Raw genomic sequence first — 23,899 nt, 5'->3', positions numbered from 1 at the left:
AGAAAATAACATACAAAAAGAGAAGAGGCAGCAGTCATCCAGCTGGGAGCAGCTAAATTCACCCTAAAGGGACTTACTTGATGCTCCAGTGCTGAAACCTGGATGAGAAAGGCAAAGGGAACTGGAAACATGTCCAATGGTAGGAATGAAGAAAGAGAATTTAGGCTGAGGGTGATATCTTCTGCCCAGCCTTGGTCAGCTTAGTGCTTACATTTTCTTTTCCATTTTCGCTAATTTCAAAACATTCAATAAGTGAAAAGGCAGAAATGTAGAAAAAGATGTAGGAAAAAAAATATGTAAAAACTTCAATATGGGAGTGCCTGAGAGCCACAGAGAAAGGATCTCTGAAAAGCTCAGCACACAGGAAGTTGTCTAAGCCTAGAGCTTGTAGATTTGGTTCTGCCAAGGTATGCAGCACCTTCCCATATTACTTAGCAAGCATCACTTCCTAAAACACAAAGACACAAGATCTGGGAATTACAGGGTCTAGGAAAATTAAATCTAATCCCCCAACCTCCCATGTACAAAGCCACCTGCCTTAAATAAGTAACCTTGTCTGATGAGCATTACAAAGCTTTCCATAACCCCTAGAATTAAAATGAAAGTGGTAAAAATTTACCTCTAAAGTAAAATTTACCTTAAAGGAAAAAGAAAAAACAACAATAAAAAAAAAACCTTACCCAACAGTAAAATTTTCATCACTACTTCAGATCTGGGAAACCAAAGATATAGTCTACAACCTTTCTAGAAAGCAGGAATGCTGCTCCATTCAAATGGTAAAATCTTTTCCCTCCCCAGATCCCAGGCCAAACATTCAAAAGAGCCACAGAAAGCCTGCTATATCCCAATATGTTCTCCTGCCAAAAAGAACAGAGCCACTAAGACTGAAGTAAGACCAAAATCTGATACTTTTTGAGGAGCAAATATAATACACACATTATATCTGGGACCAAACTAATACAGTGCAGCTGTTCCTAGGCACAAGAGGTAAGATGTCTTCAGAGGTAAAGATAGGAACTTCAATGCTTGGAATTTATTTGAATTTGATGGTTCCTCAGTTTCTTGTGGTTGTGCTTATGGTAAGGAATTGCAATGAACAGTAAATCCTCATCAGTGAGCTGAACATTTCACTCAATGTCTCCACACACAGACAAACACAGTCATGCAGACCACGTTCTTGCAGACAAGAACTGAGCTCAGTTTTCAAGGTGCTCTCCCTCCCCCAGAAACTGTTTTACTGGATTCCAAGGCCCTGAATCTGCTTCAGTAACCTGCTGAGGTCTCATGTTTTCAGACTGCAACACTCATGCTGCTTGTTCTTGACTGCTTTGAGCAACAGGTCCTGCCCCTGTACTCAATGAGCCTAGAATGTGTGACTAGAGATATTGACAGCAATCCAAATTAACTTGTACATTTTTTCTCTTTTAGAAAGATGCACTGGGACAGCTTGGTGGCACAACAGATAGAGCACTAGCCCTGGAGTCAGGAGTACCTGAGTTCAAATCTGGCCTCAGGCATATAACATTCACAGTGTGACTCTAGGCAAGTCACTTAACCCCAATTGCCTCACCAAAAAAAAAAAAGAAAGATGCACAAATCCACTCTTGAAAAATGCCCTCTGTCACTTCTATACACACACAAATGTGATTTTCCAGAAATAAAGTATATTTAGAAATCTTGTGTAACTTATTTCCTTCTTACTCAATTCCATGAGATTGATCCATACACACACAAAATGGCGGGTGGCACTTACACATAAAGATCCATAGGAAACTCCTTCATCATGTGTGTTACAATGAACTCCACCATCAGATCTGAAAAGAAGAACAAGAAAAATCAGACGGATCAAGAAGAAACTGGAAATAAGTGTTAAAGCTGGACAAAAAGCCCTTCCTCACACACATATCAAGTAGAATCTACTAAATATATCTATATTCACCCATAAGTTTCCTTTCTGAAAGACTGAATCCTGTGCCCTGCCTGCCTCCTGGAGGGTAACAAGTAAATGAGCTCCCCCTCCCCCTTCCAAGAGGCTGCGCCGATCAGCCAATAAATTCAGGCACATGAGGGAGGCTCCATTGTAGAGCTATTTCATGCCACGGCACTAATGCAAAATGCCAAAGGGAAATCATTCTCTCTTAGAATGGGGTGATGAGCCAAGCAGAGGAGGAATTATGGATTATCCATGTTGCCAGAGTCTTAGCTCTGCAGCTATGTCAATCTACCTCATCTCAATATCATGCTCAGTTTGACAGATATTGACTGAAATGGTCAGAAGGGCTGTGGATCAATACAGGCTTATTATATAGTCTTAATTACTGTTTCTAAATACAAGTAGATTTAGGTATCAGGGCTGGACAGCCAAGAGAAATGAGATTAAGAGTAAGGTCAATTCCCTTGGGGAAAATTCAGTATCCTGGGCAGAAAAGATAGCCCAGGATAAAGCCCTGCCTGCTAGTCAGCCCTGTCAGCTGCATCTCAGTTTATCCCATTCAGGAGTAGACTATAGATCTGAACCCTGCCTAGGATTTCAAATCTCATGAACTCTAGTTAACAGATTAGTTAGACCAAAACAGAGAGGAAAAATTCTGGGACAGCTTGGTCAGAAATGGGATATTTCACAGAGCTGAACTTATACATCAAGCTGAGGCATGGCCACTCATCTCACTGGAAAAGGTATTTCTCTTATGAATAATAGAGTCATTTATTAAACACCAGTGACAGACGAGGTGCTTAACCAAATACAGAATTAAATATACTTTCTCAAGCCAAGGAAGAAGTTCATTAAGAAGTTAAATCTATTTTCTAACAACCGAGTTAGGAACCTCCTCTCTTAGGAAGAAATACAACAACCATCAACTGTTATCTGTCCCTCCTTTTTGAATACCTTCAGAGTGCAAAGCTGTTACTGTTACTGGAAAACCCTAAATATGTCGCCACTCACTCACCCAGCACTGCGCACACCAAAGGGCGGCAGGGAAGGTTCTTGTCTGCTGCTTTCTTCCTGTGTCTCATAGGCTTCAAATACACAAGGATGAAAGAAAATCAGGGGATACCTGAAAGGACACCTAACACATCATCACTACATTTCTTGGACAAATAAAATGATCACCATAGGGCTACTGCCTTTCATTTGTGTGACTTGAAGGAGGATGAGTTAGATATGCTCTTCAGATGCCACCACACAATTATAGCTAAAATGCAGTTCACAGCAAGTTGACAGTCTCCGAGGACTCTGGAGCAACCTTCTTACAGCGTGATCTTCACACACTGGGATATTGGCAACAAGGAGATTTTCACTCAGACAATAAAGCATGGGATAAGCAGGGAGTAGACCTATGTAAACCTCATCTTGATGCTCTCAAACTTCCCTCTAACTTCAGGTAAATCACTAAGTCTTCATATTTAATTCCTTCCATCAGGCAGATGATAAAAGGCAAGGCACCTCCCAAGTTTAGCCAACAATATGAAAAGAAGACATTGAGATAATTCTATTTTATATATTTTTCTATTTTTCTATTTCATAGATGCACTGAGGGAATGATTGCCATTTAATGTATAGCCAATACATCAGGAGTTAATGTTTCTCCACCTCCTAGTTCACATTAAAGCATCATAATGGACTTCCTTCTTCCTTCCCTCCCTCACTGCCTCTCCCTCCTTCTCTCCTTTCCTCTTCTCCCTCTGCCCACGTAGGGAATTATACTGTTACCTATGAGTGCTCTGCCCAAAGGAATATAAATTTTGATCACTGAAACCTCATAAGATACGTTGGGGTTTACAAGCTAGATTTTTTTCTTAAGGCCTATGTCTTAAAACCCAAATCGCTCTGTCCCAGCCCAAGCCTCACTTGGTCATTGTTTGGGCCAGGAAGGATCAGAACCAGAGTGAATGTAAATAGCAATTGTTTCTGTTTTGGCCAGAAATCCCGAGTCTTCCCCTCTCAGACTGATTTTTTTTTTTTAACTAGGTAAAAGAGGCCATTCTTTGCCTCATTTCTTACCTAGCCTTAATCACTGAATGCCTTTGTCAAACTGAGAACTCGGAAAGACCTTAACTTAAAAAGGCCAAAGTCTCCCACAGCATCCAGGGCTATCTCCAATAGTCCTGATCTGTATCTTGCCACTGGACCCAGATGCCTCCAGAAGACAGAGTAAGGCTGGCGACTTTGCACAGCCCTCCCTCACTTAAATCCAATTCACTTTCAAGTAATGGCATCACCTTCCTGATGTCATGGTCCCCTTCGAGAACAAAGGGCAAACAACAACCATGACTATAAACTATGACCACCTCAGCCTACCCTCCCCGCAATTAAGTCACAGCTCCAGACCTTGCTATGAAAGTCAGAGCGATAAACAGCCCCATCAAACATGGCATACCATCACACTAAGAGCCCAGGAGAGCCAAATGCAAAGACAGCAGAAGGACTAAGAAAAAGGTCCCTTTGCACAGCCCTTCTAACCCCTCTACTCAAGAAAGCTGAATTTTACCACCTTCTTCCCTGCAACAACAAACTTTCCCTCGGATAAGAAATAGGAACCAAAAGCCTACCTACCATTCTGTGAAGATTTACTCGAAAATTCATGTTGTCGTCATGTAAAAATGCATTAGCATACTGGTCCTAGAACGTGTGGGGGTGGAGGTTAAGAGAAAAGAAAGAGAGAAAGGAATTAATCTAGCAATCTGCCTGTTCCAAGGTTAAGGGAACAAGCCAACGTCTGTAGGTTCAAGCAAGCAAATCTTAAACCATCAGACTTTATTTGGGTAATCTATGCCCCTGAAGGTCTCCCGATCTCACCTCCCCAACCTATAAAAATTTAAAAGACAAAGCCTGAGACAAATACTGAGGGGAATTTATCAAAATATCTCTTCCCTCATATCCATTTAAGCTATAGGTTCTATCAATGACAGCTCCATACAAGGTTCCAAAAAGCTGTCCAAAGGACTGGGCTGGTCCCACTGGAGCTGCACTAGCAGCTCATAGAATGACCTTGACCCCTGTACCTCCTCCCCCTGGCTTTGCCCTAGGTTGCCAGTAAATCATTGACTTTCAACAGAGATCAGCAAGAAAAATCTCTTTGCCCCCACACCTGACACTCCCCTCTGAAGAAATGACCTGCCCCAGGGCCACCAATTAGGAAAAACCACTAAAGCTTGCAGAAAAGCACTTCTTTTGAAGATATTCTCAAAGATAAATGGCTGCCTTTGTAACAAACAAACCCTAGCTTTGAAGAAAGAAGGTCATCTTCACAGGCTGGAAGGGCAAGAAACATAGTCAATCCTTCCCCAAGGAAAACATGGAAAGAAGAATAAGGGGACTAGGGAAAATCATTACTCCGTATTTACTCTCCTGCTTTTGTTAATTCCTAGGAAAAGGGAAAGAGTCAGAACAAGAGAGAGGCAGAAGAAGGGGCAAGGGCAGAAGCAGGAACAGGGGCCAAGCTAGAGGCAAGGATGGGAGCCAGAGTAAGAGGAAGGACAGGTGCTGGGGCCAGGGCAGAGGCAGAGAGAAGGGAAGGGAAGGAGGTCAGAGCTGTCACTTCAGCTCCAAACTCAAGTCCTGCTCTTTCAAATGCAGTCAACCAGGACCCAGGGTGAATTTCAGTCTTAAAATAAATGTCCATAGGTGCCTCTTTTAGTAAGAAGTATACTACTTCTGCTTTTCCCTAAGGCTCCTGCTCTTCACCAAATTCCAGTATCAGCCCAATCTCATATCTGTTTCCCCTCCTGTGGCAACTGAAGTGCCTTTTTCCTTTTGCTAAGTCCAAAAAGCCCAATCTGGTCCTCTCCCATATAGGGTGACTTTCTTTCCAAGCCCAAAGGACCCTAACAAGAGGAAGAGGATAGAAAGAAGCAGTAGGGAGCAAACACATTTGAAAGACAGAATGACTCAAAGACTGGAGGAACCCACCTCGGCAATGCACGTGAGGATAATCAGACAGAGTTTGCCACTGTGGAGGCGATGCTCATCTGCAAAAGGACAACAAATTCTTCTCAGATGTGCCCAAACCTCCTGGACCCACACCCCCAACTTCCCCTAGAGAATGAAGGAATATTTGTTCCTATCACAGAACTCATAAAATAAAATCCCTCACTTGCTTCTTGTTGTCATAAAATCCCTAGCATGAGACAAAATCTTTGGGAAAAAAAAGAATCAAGAAATCTCTACGATCATTCTTGCTTATTTTCTAGGCATTAGAGAGATCCAGAAGACTCCAGGATATCGCTTGCTCTGACATTCTAATTAACAACTCTCTAAGCCATTTCCTCCCTGTAGCAGGCCTTAAAGCCACAATCCTGGGTATTTACTCCCAGATACACTGGTCCTCAAATAACTTCGATATTTAGAGAGGGCCTTATCTGTCCACCCTGCCCCACTAACTGTCAATAAGCATTACAATCACCACCTAACCCCAAGTGAAACCATTAGGGTCCCATAACTTGTACAAAGCATATCAGGGATACAGCTTGACAGGAAGACTTGGAGTTTCTCATCTCAAGCCTTGATTCATTCATCTCATTAGACCAAGACCCTCTCTACTGAGGCTAAGAAAGTGGCCCAGAAAGACCCACTCCCACCATCCAGTGGAAGAAGTCCCTCCAACGCTACTAATTATCAAAATGTTAAAGTTCATGGCCCTGAAGAGTAAAAAGAAGGGCACATCAACTAGTCATAATCAGGAATACCTGATGTTCTGGTTTTGTCCTGGCAGCACCCACATGGAAATTTATTCTTAGGCAAAAACCTCACAATGTTATACTAGCTAGCCAGTATCTTTTGCTTTGACACTCACCTGTTTCTCTCATGAAGACTGAAATTTTAAAAGAAAATCTAACAATTTAGAAGTACACTGGAGGCTACTGCTGCAGCACATTCCTACCCAGCACAGACAGGCAGTAGAAACAGGGTAGTGATAAAATCTTTCTATAGCACTCGTCCTAACTCACACAGAAGTCCTAAGGGATGGGAGAGTGAACAGATATTGTGATACCTGGGTAAAGGTGAGCTGCCTCTCTGCACTATGACCCTGGCTACAGAATTGCTCCCTGCCATCTCCCACACATAAAAACTAGAAGGTACCTTTCCCAGAAGCCCACAGCCCATCTTCCAGGGGGAACAAATATTTCTTTTGCAACAACAATAAAAAAAAGTCAGAACAGGAACCCCTTAAACAAAAATCTCCAAAAGAGTCACCAGACTTGGTCTTTGTTAGAGAATAAAGAAGGGTTTGTGGTCCAAGTCATGCTGCAAGCAAATATTCAATAGGCAAGCAGAGAATTCCACCAATAGGACAAAGGCCCAGTAGCCCCTTCTGAAATCAGACTCAGATTACACTCCATTATCCATTGTTATACATTCTGGCTGCCTATTAGCAAAGACCTGCCCATCCCAGACTTGAGACACTCCCTAGAATCCAATATATTATAATGAGTCAGTTCCCAGTTCTGCATTTTATTTTATGAATCCAGAGATTGGGGCAGAGATGCTTATGTAATCATTAAGCTAACAATGAGATACAGAGGCCTGAATTTCATGGTGATATCTCAAGCAAGACTAAAAGTTCATTTTCTGGGTCACATCAATGCTGATGCTCTTTTTGGCTGCTATAATATTTCTAGGGAAAAGTTATTATTTCCATAAAAGAGAAGTAATTGTCCTAGGAAATTCTTGTGTCAAAAGAGTCTTGTTATTCTGTGCCTGCTGGATCTCACTTGCCATTCCAAAGAGGTTATTTCTGAAGTTCAGCTATCTCTGTGGCTCCCAAGGGATCATTTGTGTTATGATAATTGTAACACTATTAACACTTTATCCATGTTCTCCTCACAATGCAAATTCCGTGGTAGAGTCCTCAGAAATTTATAGACTATTAAAAAGGCCCTTATTTGTAGGGGAATGAGAGAAGAGGTGAGGTCCAAAGTAGAAGCCTCTGAAAGTCAACCATAATCTAACATAGTAGCTCCCTAACTACACCTGCCCAGATTCCTCCCAGCCCCAGATTCAATGTCCCAAACTCATTTTCAATATTTACTCCCTACGTGGTCTGGGCAATGATACAAGATTGTTTTTTCCCCTCTTCATTTTCCACTAGGTTCCAGATGCTATTCCCTCCTCCATCATCATTCCTACCTCTGAATCCCACTATCTTATCCCTCTCTCCCCAGAGCCTTCAAGATCTCCCTACGAAAGTTATACAAAAGTTATATGTACGTCCAAAACTGAACTCAGCTTCCCCCTAGGAACCCTACAGCTCCTCAATTTAGTTCATTCTCATTGAGGCCACCATCACCCTTTCCAGCACTCAAGCTTGTAATCTCAGTAACCCTTGCCCCTGTCACATCCAAAAAACTGCTAAGTCCTCTTGATTCTACCTCTATAATCTCTCTCAAATCTGCCCCTCATTTCCATTATCACTTTGTTTTAATTTTTTAAATATTATTTTCTTTTCTCCCAATTGCATGTAAAAACAATTTTTAACATTTTTAAAAATTCTGAGTTCCAAATTCTTTATCTTCCTTCCTCCCCTCCCCTCTCTCCCTGAGATGGTAAGCAATTTGATCTAGCTTTTACACGCGCAATTATGAAATTTCTGTATTAGTCATGTTGTGAAAGAAAACAGACAAAAAAACACAAAAAATAAAGTGAAAACTAGTATACTTCAGTCTGCATTCAGATTTCATCAGTTCTTTCTCTGGAGGTGGAAAGCAGTTTTCATCCTAAGTCCTTCAGAATTGTTATGGATCACTTTATTACTTAGAATAACTAAGTCATTCACAGTTGATCCTTGTACAATATTGCTGTTATTATATATTCTGTGTATTTATGTATAATATTACATATTCTGTGTATATATATACATATATATACTATTATATATTCTGTATATATATATCTCCTAGTTCTGTTCACTTCACTTTGCATCAGTTCATGTAAGCCTTTCCAGGTTTTTCTAAAAGCATCCTGCTCCTCATTTCTTATATTCCATTACATTCATATACCACAATTTGTTCAGCCATTCTCCAAATAATGGACATTCCCTCAATTTCCAATTCTTTGCCACCACAAAAAGAGCTTCTATAAATATTTTTGTACAAATAGGTCCTTTTCCCTTTAAAAAAAAAATCTCAAAAAAATAAATAAATAAATAAATAATCTCTTTGGGGTACAGATCTAGTAGTAGTGTTGCTGGGTCAAAACATATGCATAGTTTTATAGCCTTTTGGGTGTAGTTGCAAATTGTTCTCCAGCATGGCTGGATCAGAATGGCTAACTCCACATTAGTGTCCCAATTTTCCCATATCCCTTCCAACATTTATCATCCACTATCGCTTTATTTTTTCAATTTAATATTTTCCCCAATTACATGTTAAAACCATTTTTAACATTTAAAAAAAAATTTTTTTTTAAATTCTCTACTTCCCTCACTCTCCTCCTCCCTTCATTGAAAAGGTAAGCAATTTGATATAGGTTACACATGTGCCGTCATGCAAAACATATTTCCATGATCCATTATCACCTTAACAACCCTTATTACCCTTCACTTGCACTATTATAATAGCCTCCTAACTGGTCTTCTGGACTACAATCTCAAATTTCTCCAATCCATCCTTCATACTGCTACTCAAGAAATCTTCCTAATGCATTGCTCTGATAATACAAATTATTCAAAACTCTTTAATGGCTCCTACTGTTTACCAGATAAAAGTTAAATCCCTATCTTGGCATTCAAGACCTTCCTACCACCCTCATTTCTACTACTCCCCTTCATATAATCTATAACCTAGCCCAAATGACAACTCATGGTCCTTTATTCTAATCTGGCCCGCTCCCATCTGTGTGGGGTTTCCTCACATTATTCCCTCCACGCTTTACACAGACTCCCCACTCTCCTATCCAGTTCAGGTGACTCTACCTCTCTGAAGCCTTTGTAAGTCCTCCTAAGTTAAAAATTCTTTTCCTTCCCAAATTTGTCATCATATTTTATCTGTACCAAACACAGACCACATACAAATTCACTGTATAGAAAGCTTAGCTTCCCCTTTAGATTGCAATCTCCTTGAGGGTAGGAACTCTGTTTTATTTTTATTTTTGTATCCCCAGTGGCTATTATGGTGCCTTGTACACAACAGGTGCTTGTTTAATGTTTGTTGGACTGAATTAAAAGCAGCAACCATCAAAGGGCATCTAGGGAGGGAAATCTAAAAGGCTTGCCTCTCTTTAAGGGAATTCTATGCTACCTTGCAAGGGAATGATTTTTTCACTTGGAAAGTAAGATTCCAGGGGCAGCTAGGTGGTGCAGTGCAAAGAGCTCCGGCCTTGGAGTCTGGAGGACCTGAGTTCAAATCCAGCCTCAGACACTTGACACTTACTAGCTGTGTGACCCTGGGCAAGTCACTTAACCCCACCGCCTAGCCAAAAAAAAAAAAAAGTAAGATTCCAAAAACTATCGATTTCCTAGGAAACTGCCTCTAAGAAAACTTGCCTAGAAGGGAAATACAATGTTTGTTGCTTTGTCAATTAGAGCTAAAACTTTAATTTAATTTTTAATAAATAAAATGCTTATTCCCAAAACAGAGTCAAAAAAGCCCTTCTGAAAAGACCCTTATAAAGGAGCAGCTAGGTGGTGCAGTGGATAGAGCACCGACCCTGAAGTCAGGAGAACCTGAGTTCAAATCCGACCTCAGACCAAACACTTGACACTTAGTAGCTGTGTGACCCTGAGCAAACCCCAATTGCCTTAAAAAAAAAAAACCCTTATAAAAATGAGAGGTGCCATTATAAAGCAACAAGGTTATTTAGAGGAAACTTTAAATCAGATAAACACTTGGTGAAATTTTGCTAAGATCACTACTCTTTCCACTGCCCTCTTCCACCAATTAAAGAACTTCTTAAAATCAGTAACAAAGAAAATGTAGGATATTCAATCATAAAAACCAATTCCCCAAACTCTGCCACCTCCACTCTAGCCAAATACCCTCCATGTAGAAGAACTACTGCTTCTGTAGCTGTCAAAGAATGAAATCTCCCTAATTCTCAGTTCACTCTGTCCCCCTCTATATAGTTAGCATTTAATCTGTATCATAAATTCACACTTTTGGCATTTAAAAAGGAGCTTTCTGGGGCAGCTAGGTGGCGCAGTGGATAGAGCACCGGCCCTGGATTCAGGAGGACCTGACTTCAAATTCGACCTCAGACACATAACACTTACTAGGTGTGTGACCCTGGGCAAGTCACTTAACTCCACTGCCTAACCAAAAAAAAAAAAAATTAACTAAAAAGGAGCTTTCTAAGGATTACTTCTATAGCCTACTTTCCACAAGGATTTATTTATCTACCTACTTAACCTTTCCTAGAGACACACTATTTACAACTGTCTCAAGAAATACAGGTCCAGGTTATCATACAGTAACAATTTTATCTCAGGTCCTATTCTTGGTCATTTTCCCGCCAGCTTTTATCCTTCCCAAGGTCACCCAAGCGCCATTTATCTACAAGAAATCACTTCACCAATTCAGCATTTGGGACGATCTCTCTCCCTTGAAGTCTCTGATAGATTTTTTTTTGAGCAGAAGTCTGAAGAGATTCAGTGCTACTCGTCACACATCTGACATCCAGCTAGAACCATTATACTGACAGGACTTACCTTTAGTGTCCTGCATGACAATGGAGCTGTACTTTAAGAAGGTTATCAGGAGGTTACTGGTCTGAACATCTGCATCCAGTGGGAGTTCCACAGAACTTATGACTGGAATAAAATGGATAAAGTGCACTTAGCATTATGACACACTCCAACCCAACTTCTCCCCACTTATGAACCAATAATAACTGAATAAGTTATCTGCTCAGCAGGACAAGACCTAAGGTGACTTCTAATCACACAATCTTTTTCTTCTGCTGCTCTAAGAAGGGCAAATGGATTCTACTCTCAATTGACCTAAGAGAGATCAGAACCCTTTTTTAAGTCTCTTTCATTTGAATTTAAGAGGAAAGAGCTGGTACTGAATTCAGGGGAGCCAGACAGCTTCTGCTGGTTAATAAAGGCTCATGGTAAAGAAGAACTCTGCTCAGTTCTCAGAACAGCCTTTTAGGTTATAAATGCCCCAGAGTGAAAACAAACTGAGATAGAAGTCCCCACATTGACTCTCCCCCTCAGCCCTTCTCTCCCATGGAAGGGTGAAAGTAGGGTATGGAAGGCCCGGGAATTAAATTTTATACAACCAACTACCATTTCCCCAAAGGGAACCCAAAGAAAGGAAGGCCATCTTTCATTAGACCACAAATTACATCGAGGTGTGGGCAAAGGACTTGAGCCTTCTGCAGGGCAATCTTTGTGCGGATTCCCCAAGATCCTGCTACTCTGAATTAGAGCCCTGACCTTTCGCTAAACGCTTTAATTTGAGGAATCAAACAAAAGCAGAAAGACGTTCTGTGATGGCCCAAGCAAGCAAGGGAGTTCCTAAAGTCTCTCTACTCCATTTTGCACCCAGGAAGACTTAGCTGAGTTTGGGATATTACTCATAATATGTATTCATAGCCATAATGGGTCCCTCCAGAGCTGTTATGATGTATGCAGAGAACGTTTATTAACAATGGAAAACATTTGCATATTATGGATCCATAATACACAGCAAGCACAGCAAAAAACCTTATGAGAAGAAATTAACACACCCAACCCTTGGCTGTTTTCCCACAGCTCAGCCCCTAAGAACTCATAAAAGCCAAATATATTTTTATATTGAAACCCTAAAAGGCCTCAATTCATGTTATAGGTTAATGACCTAAGGACTCTCATTTCAAGCCATGAGCCTATTTTGAAGCTGAGAGCCCACAATCATTCCGTTATCCAAAAAGGTATCTAACTGGAAAAACGGGATTTCTTCCTTGCCTTCCTCTCCCCACCAGAGCAGTCATTTGAAGACTGCCTTATGTAATATGTGGAAATATAGATGTGTATGTATTTTTAGTTTACCAGAAAGCCCTCTCATGCCAAGGCTGAGTTGTCAAATGTCAAGAATGAACTGAGAACAAATGTTACAGCTAAACTGCTGGCTTTTAAAAATTATAGCTCTAGCGACATACCTTTAAATATAGCAAGGCTATTGAGCATCACTATAATTTTAAAAATTGAAGTCAAAAACAAGACTAGAGAGCTTAGGAGCCCTGCAGGGTAAGAAAAGGACTGGGAGGAGGGAGAGAGAAAGCATCAGAACAGTGGTAGGAACAAAATCCCTCCCAAATAAAAGCCTCCTTCCTCAGGGAAGAACCATGCCCTATCTTTGGCTTCGTAATCTCTCCCATCAGCCTTTGTGGAAGGAGACAGTGCTGGCTGTCATCTGAAAGTGGGCTGACTCGTTCCTCTCATTGGAAAAAATAAAAGCACACTGGTTGTAGGTAAGTAAGCACAAGTCCTGCTATTGCATAATCGAGTGTGTGGGTGGGAGTGTTCACAATGAGCCGTTTGAAAGGCAGCTCTCTGAAGCACTGAACCCCAGTTATCACATGGAATTCGGCTACAGACACAGATAGGTATTATATATAATTTACTGAGGCTTTTGATATCCATGGTAACAGGCAGGATTCCTCCTCACAGAGAAGGCAGCCTTTCTGCTGGGATATGCAGTGACCTGAATAGCAGAGACAGACGGGTGATCCTCCCTACTTGCTATTTCTTGCTCAGATATTTGGGAATTTAGTTCTTTCAATTATAGCCATTTCCATTTTGCTCCAGAAGACTTTCAGCATCAGTGGCACCTCCTGTGCCATACATCTACCCCAACTCTACCCATGCTACTCTGAAATGCTGGGCAACAGGTGCCACAGAAACATCTAACAGAGAAGAGAGAAAAGAGAACAATCTTTATAGCTGGAACACCACAGACCAGTAGCTTAATATACATGGAAGTAACCAGGGATAACTTCAGGGTGCAGCCACTCTTCCCACAGAAAAAGTATATACATTAGGCATAAATCCAGGCAAATAAGATCCTTTTTTGTTGCTATTTTAAGGTGAGTCACCAAATATATTCTGTTTACAAGACTATCCCATAAGTTACAACAAATTTATACCATATTACTGAAAAAAAAAAAAGCCCTCATTTTAAAAATTTCAGTCAGGAAGAGGATTTTATTTGTTTTTTTGTCTTTACAGGGGCAAGATGCTAGAATACAAGCAAACTATACAACCCCAAATCCATTCATTTCTGCTTGGAGGGTTTTGGGGAAGGGGAGTCTAAAGCACAATGTATGTGACAGAGGCCATGAGAGCCACAATAACTAAAGGGTTGTGTGGCATAGTAATGAATGACCCAAGTCTCCTGACCACCCCTAACATGAGGGATACATAGTTTCTGTAACCTTCCCAAAAACTTGTCTACATGTGACACTTGACTGACTGGCTTTTCTGAAGTTTCCTTCTGGGATCCAAGACATATCTTTTTTTTTTTTTTTTTTTTTGGTGAGGGGACAATGGGGGTGGGGGGAAATGTTTCATCTACCTTTCTGAAGTGAGAATTAAGTACTCTGTTCTCCTGCCCAACAGGAATTTCCTGTTCCTAAGTTTCCCCTTCTAAGCGTCAGTTAGTGATTATCATTTGGTTTGACTGATGTTCCCTCTAAAAGACCTAATCTAAAAGCACAGTCTACCAGCTCTTAAAACCACTCTGCAGGAGGGCTCACCATCAGAGGAAGGCGGTGTGGTTCCTAGAGGTGTAGCAGGGGTCATTGGAACAGGGCTGACAGGGGTGGTCACCAAGCCCATTTCAGGATGGCTCTAAAGAAAAACAGAAAAACCTAAGTATAACAAACAAAAATCTATTTCCCTCCCAACACTATCTGGTGCTGGGCTGGTACAGTGGTTTATTTAATTAAAGTGAAAGCCCACTAAAGAGGACTTCCTGGGTCTATGTAGAGCTGAACACTGTTGGTGCTCAATAAATGTAAACTTAAGAGCTCTGTGGGCATGGTTTCTCTAGCATGTCAGAACTTAAGAACAGGCCCTCATTACATAAGCCTCTCTGCAGAACCACCCCAAAAGAAGCAAGAATATGCAAACACAGAAGATGATGCTTATAACAAGTAGGACAATGGCAGCCCTGCCTGGGACTAAAAAAGCACCATTTTTACCAAAACAAGCAAAAATGTATGTCTACATCATGTTTTTATAACTATATGAGCCAGAAAATCAGATAAATAATGCAGGTGAGTCAAGAGACAGAAAACTTTATGACCCTCTCCAGCTCTGTGGAAAACAAGGTGACACAGGGACCAAGAGAATCCTCTTGGTCAGAACCAAAGCAAAGGAGTCAAAAGGCCACACCTAATCCTATCACTTCATCAGCTATAGGAGACCAAATAAAACTGCTGCCACTGCTACTCATGGCCCTCAACAAATAGGTCTAACTGATCTTATGACAAAGTCCTGAGACTTGGTGGGAACAGTGAATCGAGTCTACCATGTTAGTCAGAGACAAGAAAGTCAATCTTTAAAACAGTAACTAGTTCAAAAGCACTAGTTCAAATAGGACCTGATTTTTCTGAGGATGCAAAATGTGGATTCTGTAAGCAGCTGCCCTTAGAGGGATTTGAGATGTCCCAACAATTAAAAAAAAAAAACTACAAAGGAGAAAATTTCTTTTAAAAAAAAAGCCTACATACATATTTTAAATGGCCCAACTTTGGAATAAAATCACTTTATCAATTTTTAAAGACAGTTTTCACAGATAGCACTTGAGTTCTCAGTCTATTTTGGTTCCTCCTATATGCTGACCCCTAAGAACATCCATCTAGCACATTGCCCTGTTTCCATGTGCTTATGGCTCCTTGTCTTCAGTTTTCATAAATTACCTTGTCTACTAATAGCAATGTGCTCTCTTACCCTAACTTTGTGCTGGATGGGATTTCCTCTATTTCTTTCTTTTGAAACTGGTGAGATCATAGATAAATGATTTAGCTTGTTTTATCTCCTACTGTAATTCAGTAGTGATTTGAAAAGATGAAAAGAGTGACACAAAAATCCAGATGAGTAGATAATACCATGGGATTTCCAATGATCAAAATGAAGTAATCCCAACTTATTTGGGTTAACTGGATCAGCAACCTGGTCAAGACCATTAATCACTCATCTTAGCAGGCCCACTTCAGCACCAGATATAAATATACACATCTGGGGATACTGTAAAGAAGAAGTAACTGATAAACTCTGTTACTGTCTTTCCGAATGGCCAAACAATATTTAAATAGGCTAGTCCTAAAATATAGCCAAAGGGGCGTCTCTGTGGTCAGCCCAAACTGACTTCAGGAAAGAAAAAGGACTTGTGCTTCCCTTGCACCAACGAACCTGTGCTAATACTGTGATGAAATTCCGGTTTAAGTGAACAGCTTCATAAAGAGCCAGAAGAATAGCCTCATTCGTTCTGAGAAAGGAGAGAACAGATTAGAGGATCTCTAGCTTGAGGTTCATCAACTTAAAACAACTCAACCTATATTGATGTTTTTCACACCCCATCACCATCTCTCAGTTTCTCAGGGTTCCAAACTTCCCATCATTCTCATTCAGACCAGCCCCCTCCACTTGCATACCTCCCTTCCTTATCCCTGGCCCACATACCACTTTCTCCTCAACTTATGTACCCAGAGACATACAGATAGGTTAGGGCACACAGTTCAGTTTCTTCAAGGGCTCTCCTCATCATCTTTATTTACCTATCTCCCTTTCTTCACTCCCTCCCCATTCTAACAGATCTCAGGACCGCAGATTTAGTGTTTCAAGGGACCTGAGAGGCTATTGAGTCCAACTACCTCATTTTACAGATGAGGAAAATGAGGCAAAGAAAGTTTAAGTGACTTGCCCAAGGTCACAAAGCTGGTAAGTACATGAAGTAGGATCTGAACACAGGCGTTCCTGACTCCAGGTCCTGGGACCTATGCTCTTGACTCTTTCCAAAGCTGCTATCCTTCAAAGAACCACCAGTCCCTAAATTTTTCAGCAGCTTAGCTCCTCATCCCTGTTTCCACTTCACTCTCAAGGATGTCTGCAGCAGCTTTAGAACTTCCTGAGAAACAATGGGCATCAGGCCAAGGAAGAGCTCTCTCAGGGCCTGTTATTATCTAAAACCCCAGGAACATACTGATGAATCACTTAAAAAAAAAAAGTTTGAATCCTGGAAAGATTTACAAGAAGTGACATTTTCCATTTCTAATTCCAGCTGGCAAGCCCACCACTAAAGCCCAAGCCACTGCATGAGGGAATGTCAATGCACTTACTGAACAGAAATGTTCTCATGGGCGTCTGCTATGAACATGCTGCCCACCTGTGGAGGAAAGGAGAATTGCAGGATGTCAGGAAAGTCGAGGCTAGCCTTGTGCATCCCTCCCTAAGGAAGTAGCAATAATTGACATTTAGAAAGTGCTCTAGTCACTTAACCTCAATTGCCTTATAAAAAAATTTTTAAAAAGTGCTCTCAGGTTTGCAAAGCACTTGACATACATTATTTCACATGTGAAGAGTCTTAGGCCTCTCAGTCTTTTTAACAACAACAACAAAAAAAAATCACTAGATCCTCTACCTAAAAAAGGACTTTATAAGAAAATTCCCCAAATTCTCAGGCATTTATTTAACTCCTATGAGCTGAACATATCAGTTCTCAGACAGGTTAGTCAATAAATATTAGATAATCATCCCTAACCCTAGGTAAAAATGGCCAACTACACTCTACAGCATCTTATCTTTCATGAGGGTAATCACTCAAGGCAAGAGCCTCATTCAAAAAGAACTTCCCAGGAGCTGCTGGCTTCATCCAAAACCCAGGCCCCAGGGGTTACCCAAAATGGCACAGGCCACATGCATTTTCTGTTTCACAGATCACAAAGAGTTATAAAATGCTAGAAAAGGAATGGACCTTTGAGATCACCTGGTCCAACTCTCCTATAGTACAGAGGAGGAAACACACCCAGAGAGAGGTGATTTATCCAAGGAAATAAACAGCTTCCAACTACCAATAGTGTTCCTTCAAACACTATACTGTACTGCCTCTCAGAGGACCAAAAATATTTTATGATTCCAGCCATAGAAGCTTCATGGGTATAGGCAGCTTCAGAAGCACCAACAACCACCATCTTCCCCCTCTTCCCCACAGGCAGACAGACAGACACAGATACAAGCACACACACACACTCACACACACACAAACATTCACAACCTGCTCATTAATGCCTGAAACTCTACAATTAGAGCTTTATTCCTTAATCTTAAGATTTCTTATCTCCTGTTAAAGTACAAACTATTGTGACAACACAAGGTCTTATTAGTCATTTATAATTCAATGCTAGTGAATTCATTAACCTTACAGCAGACCAGATTTTGATAGGGAATAGGAGAGACATAAGCTTAGAGACACTGAGTACCTGAGGAAGAAGCAGGGGAGTGGCCTTGGGGGGGAAAGGAAGAGAAGGAAGTGTGAAGGAAAAAAAAAAGGCCGAGGGCACAGAAAGAGGCAGAGTAGAATAGTACCAAAAAAAAAAAAAAAATGGAAAGAGAACTCTAAGGACTGAGGTCTAGTGCTGATTACTAATAACTGTATAAACTTAAGTCAAACATTTTCCTTTCTCTGGACTTCGATTTTCCCATTTATAAAAAGTGGGACTGAAATTGGGTAATCTCTAAAATTTTGTCATTCAAGTCTATTTCCATGATATATATTTTGCCAATTTCACCCCTGATAATGACTCTAGGAGCTCCCCTCCCATTAGGGCTACTTGTGTGATGGATACCCTAAAGGACAAGGCTTCACAGTTGCTAACATTTGAGGGGCGACTCACTCAGATCGCCTTCTAGACTTGTTTCTCTGGTTAATATGGAAATATATTTTGCATGACTACACATGTATAATATATATCAAAATGCTTACCTTCTCAAGAAGGAAGGGGAGAGAGGGAATTTGTAACTCAAAAATTATAAAAAAAGAATGTTAAAAATTGTTTTTACATATAATTGAGAAAAAATAAAGTGTTCTTAGACTTGTCTCTCAAAACTCACCCCCAGAGAATTCAAACTAAAAATAATCCTTTCTGCTGCTCCAACTGGCTTCAACCCTGACAACTGTATTTTACAGCCATCTCCCTCACTGTCCCAGTACCACACGCACTTCCAATTCTGCTGCTTGGTGTCAGAGAATGGAGCACTGGACAAGGAGTCAGGAAACCTGAATTCATATCCTACCTCAGACATTTACTAGCTCTATGACCTGGGGCAAGTCATAATCTCACTTCAGTTTCCTCAGTGGTAAAATGGGGATAATAATAGCACATATCTCATGAGAATGTTATAAGGATCAAATGAGATAACATATATATAGCACTTTGGAAATTGTAAAGTACTAGATAAATTCTAGCTATTACGATTTTTATTATCATTATTTGAAACAGAGTTTTGGCTACCTGTCCAGATGTCATCTATTTCTGAGCAGTGATAACAAGTCAGCCTTACCATGTTAGTTAGGGCTGAGAAAAAGCCACTCTGGTGTTCTTCTTCCTTATCTTTGTATTGCCTGAATAATCAAAAGAAAACTCCATTTGACTTTGTTATTATTTATCAAGTAAATGGTTCTGTCTTAGGCAATCAGCAAAACAAAGAAATTAGGGCATGAAATTTCTTCATGGAAACTGGCCAGTCATCTTTGGAGAAAACAACCATAGTAAAGACCTGGCCTCTGCAGTTGCCCCAGCTGCCCTGAAGTTACAATGTGCATCAAATGCATGTTCACTTTGGGAAAGGCTTGGAAAGAAGGAATGAGGAGTGTGAAAATCCTACACCATATGGGTGATTCCGTAATTTCCCAAACAGATTGTTACTTGAAAACCGTGACAGGGAAATTACTTTAAGACCGTTACTGTGAAAATCTTGTTTGTCTTTGAAGGAAAAGGAAGGAAATAAACTATTTGTGGTAACAGGACATTTCTGAAATTCCAACACCCAGCTTTTTGTGAGGAAAGCATGGACAAGAGCTGGGAAAACCCTGACCTGTGCAACTGGGAGCACTGCTGGCCTGAGTCCACTAATACCAGCTCCTCTCACATTCACGTGGAGGAGCAAATGTATAACCAAGCCTTCCAGAAAAGAGACTGTGGAAAGTTGCTATTGATTCCTGCTACAAAAGAAGCACCTTTCACAATTTTCAGTCTCAAAGAAAATTATGTACCCAAACTTAAAATGTTTTTTTCCTGTTCTTCTATAATGTATATGAAAGTACCAAAGTTTGTAAAGGAGCATGTTCAGTGGTTAAAACCAGAGACATTAAATCTGGAAGCTATCATCCTGTTCTTGCCCCCTTCACTTCCACAATTTTGAAAACTGATTCCTACAGAAAAGGCAACCTACTATCACTTGATTCAGGACATCAGCATCTAATACCATTTTCTTTGCAAGCTGGATCCCAGTACACTCTCAGGGTAAGAGAAGATGAAACCACTCACAGTCTCTACTCACCAAGACCTCTGATGCAAACCTATTTCCAACTCAGTCAATTAATATTCGCTGAGAACCAGAACCACATCTGGAAAGGTGGGCTTACCTGTTGTATTCAGACAAAGCCTGAGCAATTACAAGCCCCATTCCCTGCAAAGAGACAAGATTATACAGTAGAAGAGTGAATAGCCCTTTGGGGTCAGGAAATTACTAGACATACTCCTCCTCATCCAAGCCCAGCAAGTTGCACCCACAAGTTATCACTGAGGAAGAAAAATTGCTGTGGCTAGGAAATGTCCAGAAGTAGAAACGCACTTCTTCCAAGAGATTTTTCAGATCTCATTTTCTAATTCAATGCTCCCAGACATTACTAAAATACAGTAACAAGGAGTAAGATAGACTAACCCAGATCGTTGTCAGTTTCAGTGGGAACATTTCTGCCTTAGAAGTGCAGACTGAGTTAGACTTTTCAAATAAAAAGCTCTTAAATGTTTCCAAAACAACAACAACGTGTGAGGCAACGAGTCCCATGACAAATGAGAGTGTATGTAGGACAAGCCTCTTCCTTTTAGACCACAGGAAAATACAGTGAAAAAAATCTGATGTACCAGGTAGTTTACCATCCTTCCCTAGAGACTTCCTGGGTGAATAATAAGAATTAACTAAGACACCCAGAAGTGGAGTGTTCGAGAACAAACTTTACCTAAGGGAAAGTCAAAGCTCATGATGGGGAGATGTGGAAGAGACATAATCTAGGAGTCTGGAGCCCTATTTTCCTCCTTTAATTGACACTTTCTCTACACAGAGAAGAAAAAACATTGCTCTCATTCTCAAAGTGTATATTAGACGTATGTCTTTTCTGGCTAATTCTCAAAAGGAACCTGTTGCTTCTTGGTGTCACCAGTCGCCCAGACCACTGGCCCTGCTTCCAGCTCAATCTCTAAAGCCACTGTCTAGGGGAACAGTCCCTGTGGAGAAGGAACCTACCATCCCTGCTACCACCAACACCAATTACCACTGCTGAGGCAGGCAAAACAACCTAACCAGAGCAGTAAGTCATCCTGAAACAAAGAAAGTGTCATGTGCCAAGCATGTTAAACCATTGCTAACACCAACCATCAGACCATCAGCTCCACCACTAGCCTAGCCCCTGGAGCCATCAGGTGCTGTAGCACCCAGCTCCTCAGTAACTATAGAAGACCTGAAGTAACTGAAGTTACTGAAGACCCAGAAAAGAAAGTCCTCACCCCCAAAGTGGTTAGAACCATCAAATGGCTCAACGTTAAAAACCATATGATTTTATCAATAGAAATGAAATTATAGAAGAGGCATTACAATCTGCTTTGCCATTATATCTTAATGACCACGAAGGCTGTTCTGACTTGAAACTGAAACCTCCTCTACGTGTTGTCTCTCCCTTTAGAATGTGAGCTCTTTGAGAATGGGGATTATCTTGCTTTTCCATTTCTATCTTCAGTTTTGTACACAGTAAACATTAAATCAATGCTTTTTCATTCAGTCATTCTTTCAAGGGAATTTAATATAATCAGCTCAAAATGACAGGCAGCCATGGCCATTCAAATGTGGTATCAGATGGACCCTTTTGCCATGACCAATAAATCTCTTCCTCTAAACCTCCATCTTCAAAGAGCTCATGGTTCCAAGGGCTCAGGAGTGGGACTCTACAAAGAAATACAGTTTGCCTTTACACAGGGCCATATGAAATCCAGACAATAAACCAGGGCTACTGAGAAATGCCTATGGTACCAAACACAGAATCAAGCAGAAGAGATGGTTCTACAAGGTGCAAATACTCACATTGAGGGTGGCTTCGTCATCCACAATAGACAGCTTTACAATATAAGGGTTCACGGACTGTTAAGCAAAAGAAAAGGCTCCAGGTTAGTTTGGCCTAGTTTAATAAAGAGTCCATTAGCCATTTAGGAAAGCACTGAACTAAAATGCTTCCACAGGGACTTAGCTCTCCGTCTATGTCAATGCACAATGCTTCTTCCCACTGCACCCCAAGCCATCCAGTTTTAATCCATCCTGCCTGACCTCTAATTACAAGTGACCCAACTTTCAGAGCATACATACACACATACAAAGTCCTTCTGTCCCTCAACTGGACTGAAAAAGCTCAAGACTATAATCAACTCCTCCACTCTTTTCTATTAGTTGTTTTTAAGAGGTAAGTGAACAGTCTGCAAAACCTACTTGGTCTTATTCTGTCAACAATTTGCTGAGTCCATGGGGACAGCTGACTCTGAGGATCCATAAGCAACGTCTTCCCCAGTAGGCACTTCTTTGTAAGTTGCTAACTTGCACTTACAGAGTATTTTCATCCCAAAGGCTCCCCAACCATTTCACCAGCCACGCACAGGGTCTGATTCACCCACCCGTGAAACAAAGCCACCTTGGGGGTGGAAAGTGGCAGCTGCTTAACAGTCAGAAAGAGGCTGTTTATGGATCTGGTACCCAAATAACACTGCAGGGGGAACTGAAGGAAACAGGATGTAATTACCCAAACTACAATCTGGCCAAGGACACTGGGACTTAGTGATTGTCCCATCACTTGCTGTACTGGAAGATTTTTCTAGCACCTCCAGACCTAATCCCAGCTTGGCATCAGATGAAAATAGAGTCAAAATGACTAAGCTGTTGAACCAACACCTACAAAATTAAACAAGCACCAGTGACCCATTCCCCTGATAATGTCCACCCCTGGCTATTCAAAGACACCACATTGACTTAGGCATCTCAGTAAGTAGTTTTTGAAACCCAAGGGGATGAGGGAAAAACAGTTCTCAGATCGATGGGTTTTACAACTACCAAGAAAACCCATTACTGAAGGGCTTAGAAACTTTCTGTGAAAGGCAATGATGTAACCAGGGTCCCTTAACTGAACAGCCTAATCCCCCACGTAAAACCTATTAAAACTAGTTTCCAGGGGCATCTTTACTGTCTTACTAGGACACAGGGAAAGATAATGTTGCATTATTAAAAACTCATATTGTAAAAAGGCTGAAAACCGAAAAGGGGCCTGGGCTCATTTCATTTGCTGCCTGTTTGATCTCTCCAACACTTCTTCCCACAGTTAACAGGCAAATGCTACTGCTCACATTACAAGCTCCAGATGAAGTCCAAGGGCACTCAGCACTCAGAAGGGCAAAGTCAGCACTAAACTGACCAGGAAATGCTGCCAGGTTTGATGACACGCCGTCAAGAAGGAAATTCTTACCCTGTCCAGTTTGGGCTGCTTCAAGGCACAGCAAGATCTTAGGATCAAAGATTTAGAGTTGGAAGGGACCTTAGAAGTTATTCAATCCAACCTTCTAATTTTACACATGAGGTCCAGATAGATTAAGTGATTTGCCCAGTGTCATGTGCAGGATTCAAACCCAGGTCTTCCTAACTCCAAGTCCAGCACTCTACCCACC

The 23,899-nt window shown here is 41.0% G+C and overlaps 1 protein-coding gene across 3 annotated transcripts in view; it reads right to left on the bottom strand.

The window, feature by feature from the left end:
• Nucleotides 1–23,899, bottom strand: part of ARMH3 (armadillo-like helical domain containing 3) — a 211,591-nt gene that overhangs the window by 149,654 nt on the left and 38,038 nt on the right. For all 3 annotated transcript variants that reach the window (XM_027852015.1, XM_027852011.1, XM_027852014.1), the window contains exons 9-19: nucleotides 22,278–22,334; nucleotides 20,566–20,609; nucleotides 19,482–19,542; nucleotides 17,261–17,307; nucleotides 16,335–16,410; nucleotides 14,675–14,768; nucleotides 11,643–11,744; nucleotides 5,912–5,970; nucleotides 4,556–4,621; nucleotides 2,949–3,018; nucleotides 1,754–1,814 (exon numbers count right to left, since the gene is read on the bottom strand). In XM_027852015.1, coding sequence (XP_027707816.1) covers nucleotides 1,754–1,814; nucleotides 2,949–3,018; nucleotides 4,556–4,621; nucleotides 5,912–5,970; nucleotides 11,643–11,744; nucleotides 14,675–14,768; nucleotides 16,335–16,410; nucleotides 17,261–17,307; nucleotides 19,482–19,542; nucleotides 20,566–20,609; nucleotides 22,278–22,334 — 737 coding nt within the window. The remainder of the gene's footprint in view (nucleotides 1–1,753; nucleotides 1,815–2,948; nucleotides 3,019–4,555; nucleotides 4,622–5,911; nucleotides 5,971–11,642; nucleotides 11,745–14,674; nucleotides 14,769–16,334; nucleotides 16,411–17,260; nucleotides 17,308–19,481; nucleotides 19,543–20,565; nucleotides 20,610–22,277; nucleotides 22,335–23,899) is intronic.

This window comes from Vombatus ursinus, unplaced genomic scaffold, assembly GCF_900497805.2.
Source record: "Vombatus ursinus unplaced genomic scaffold, bare-nosed wombat genome assembly UNPS02009205.1, whole genome shotgun sequence".
NCBI classification, from domain to species: Eukaryota; Metazoa; Chordata; class Mammalia; order Diprotodontia; family Vombatidae; genus Vombatus; species Vombatus ursinus.
The sequence above is the reverse complement of the archived record's forward strand: the minus strand, read 5'-3'. Positions and strand labels throughout refer to the sequence as shown.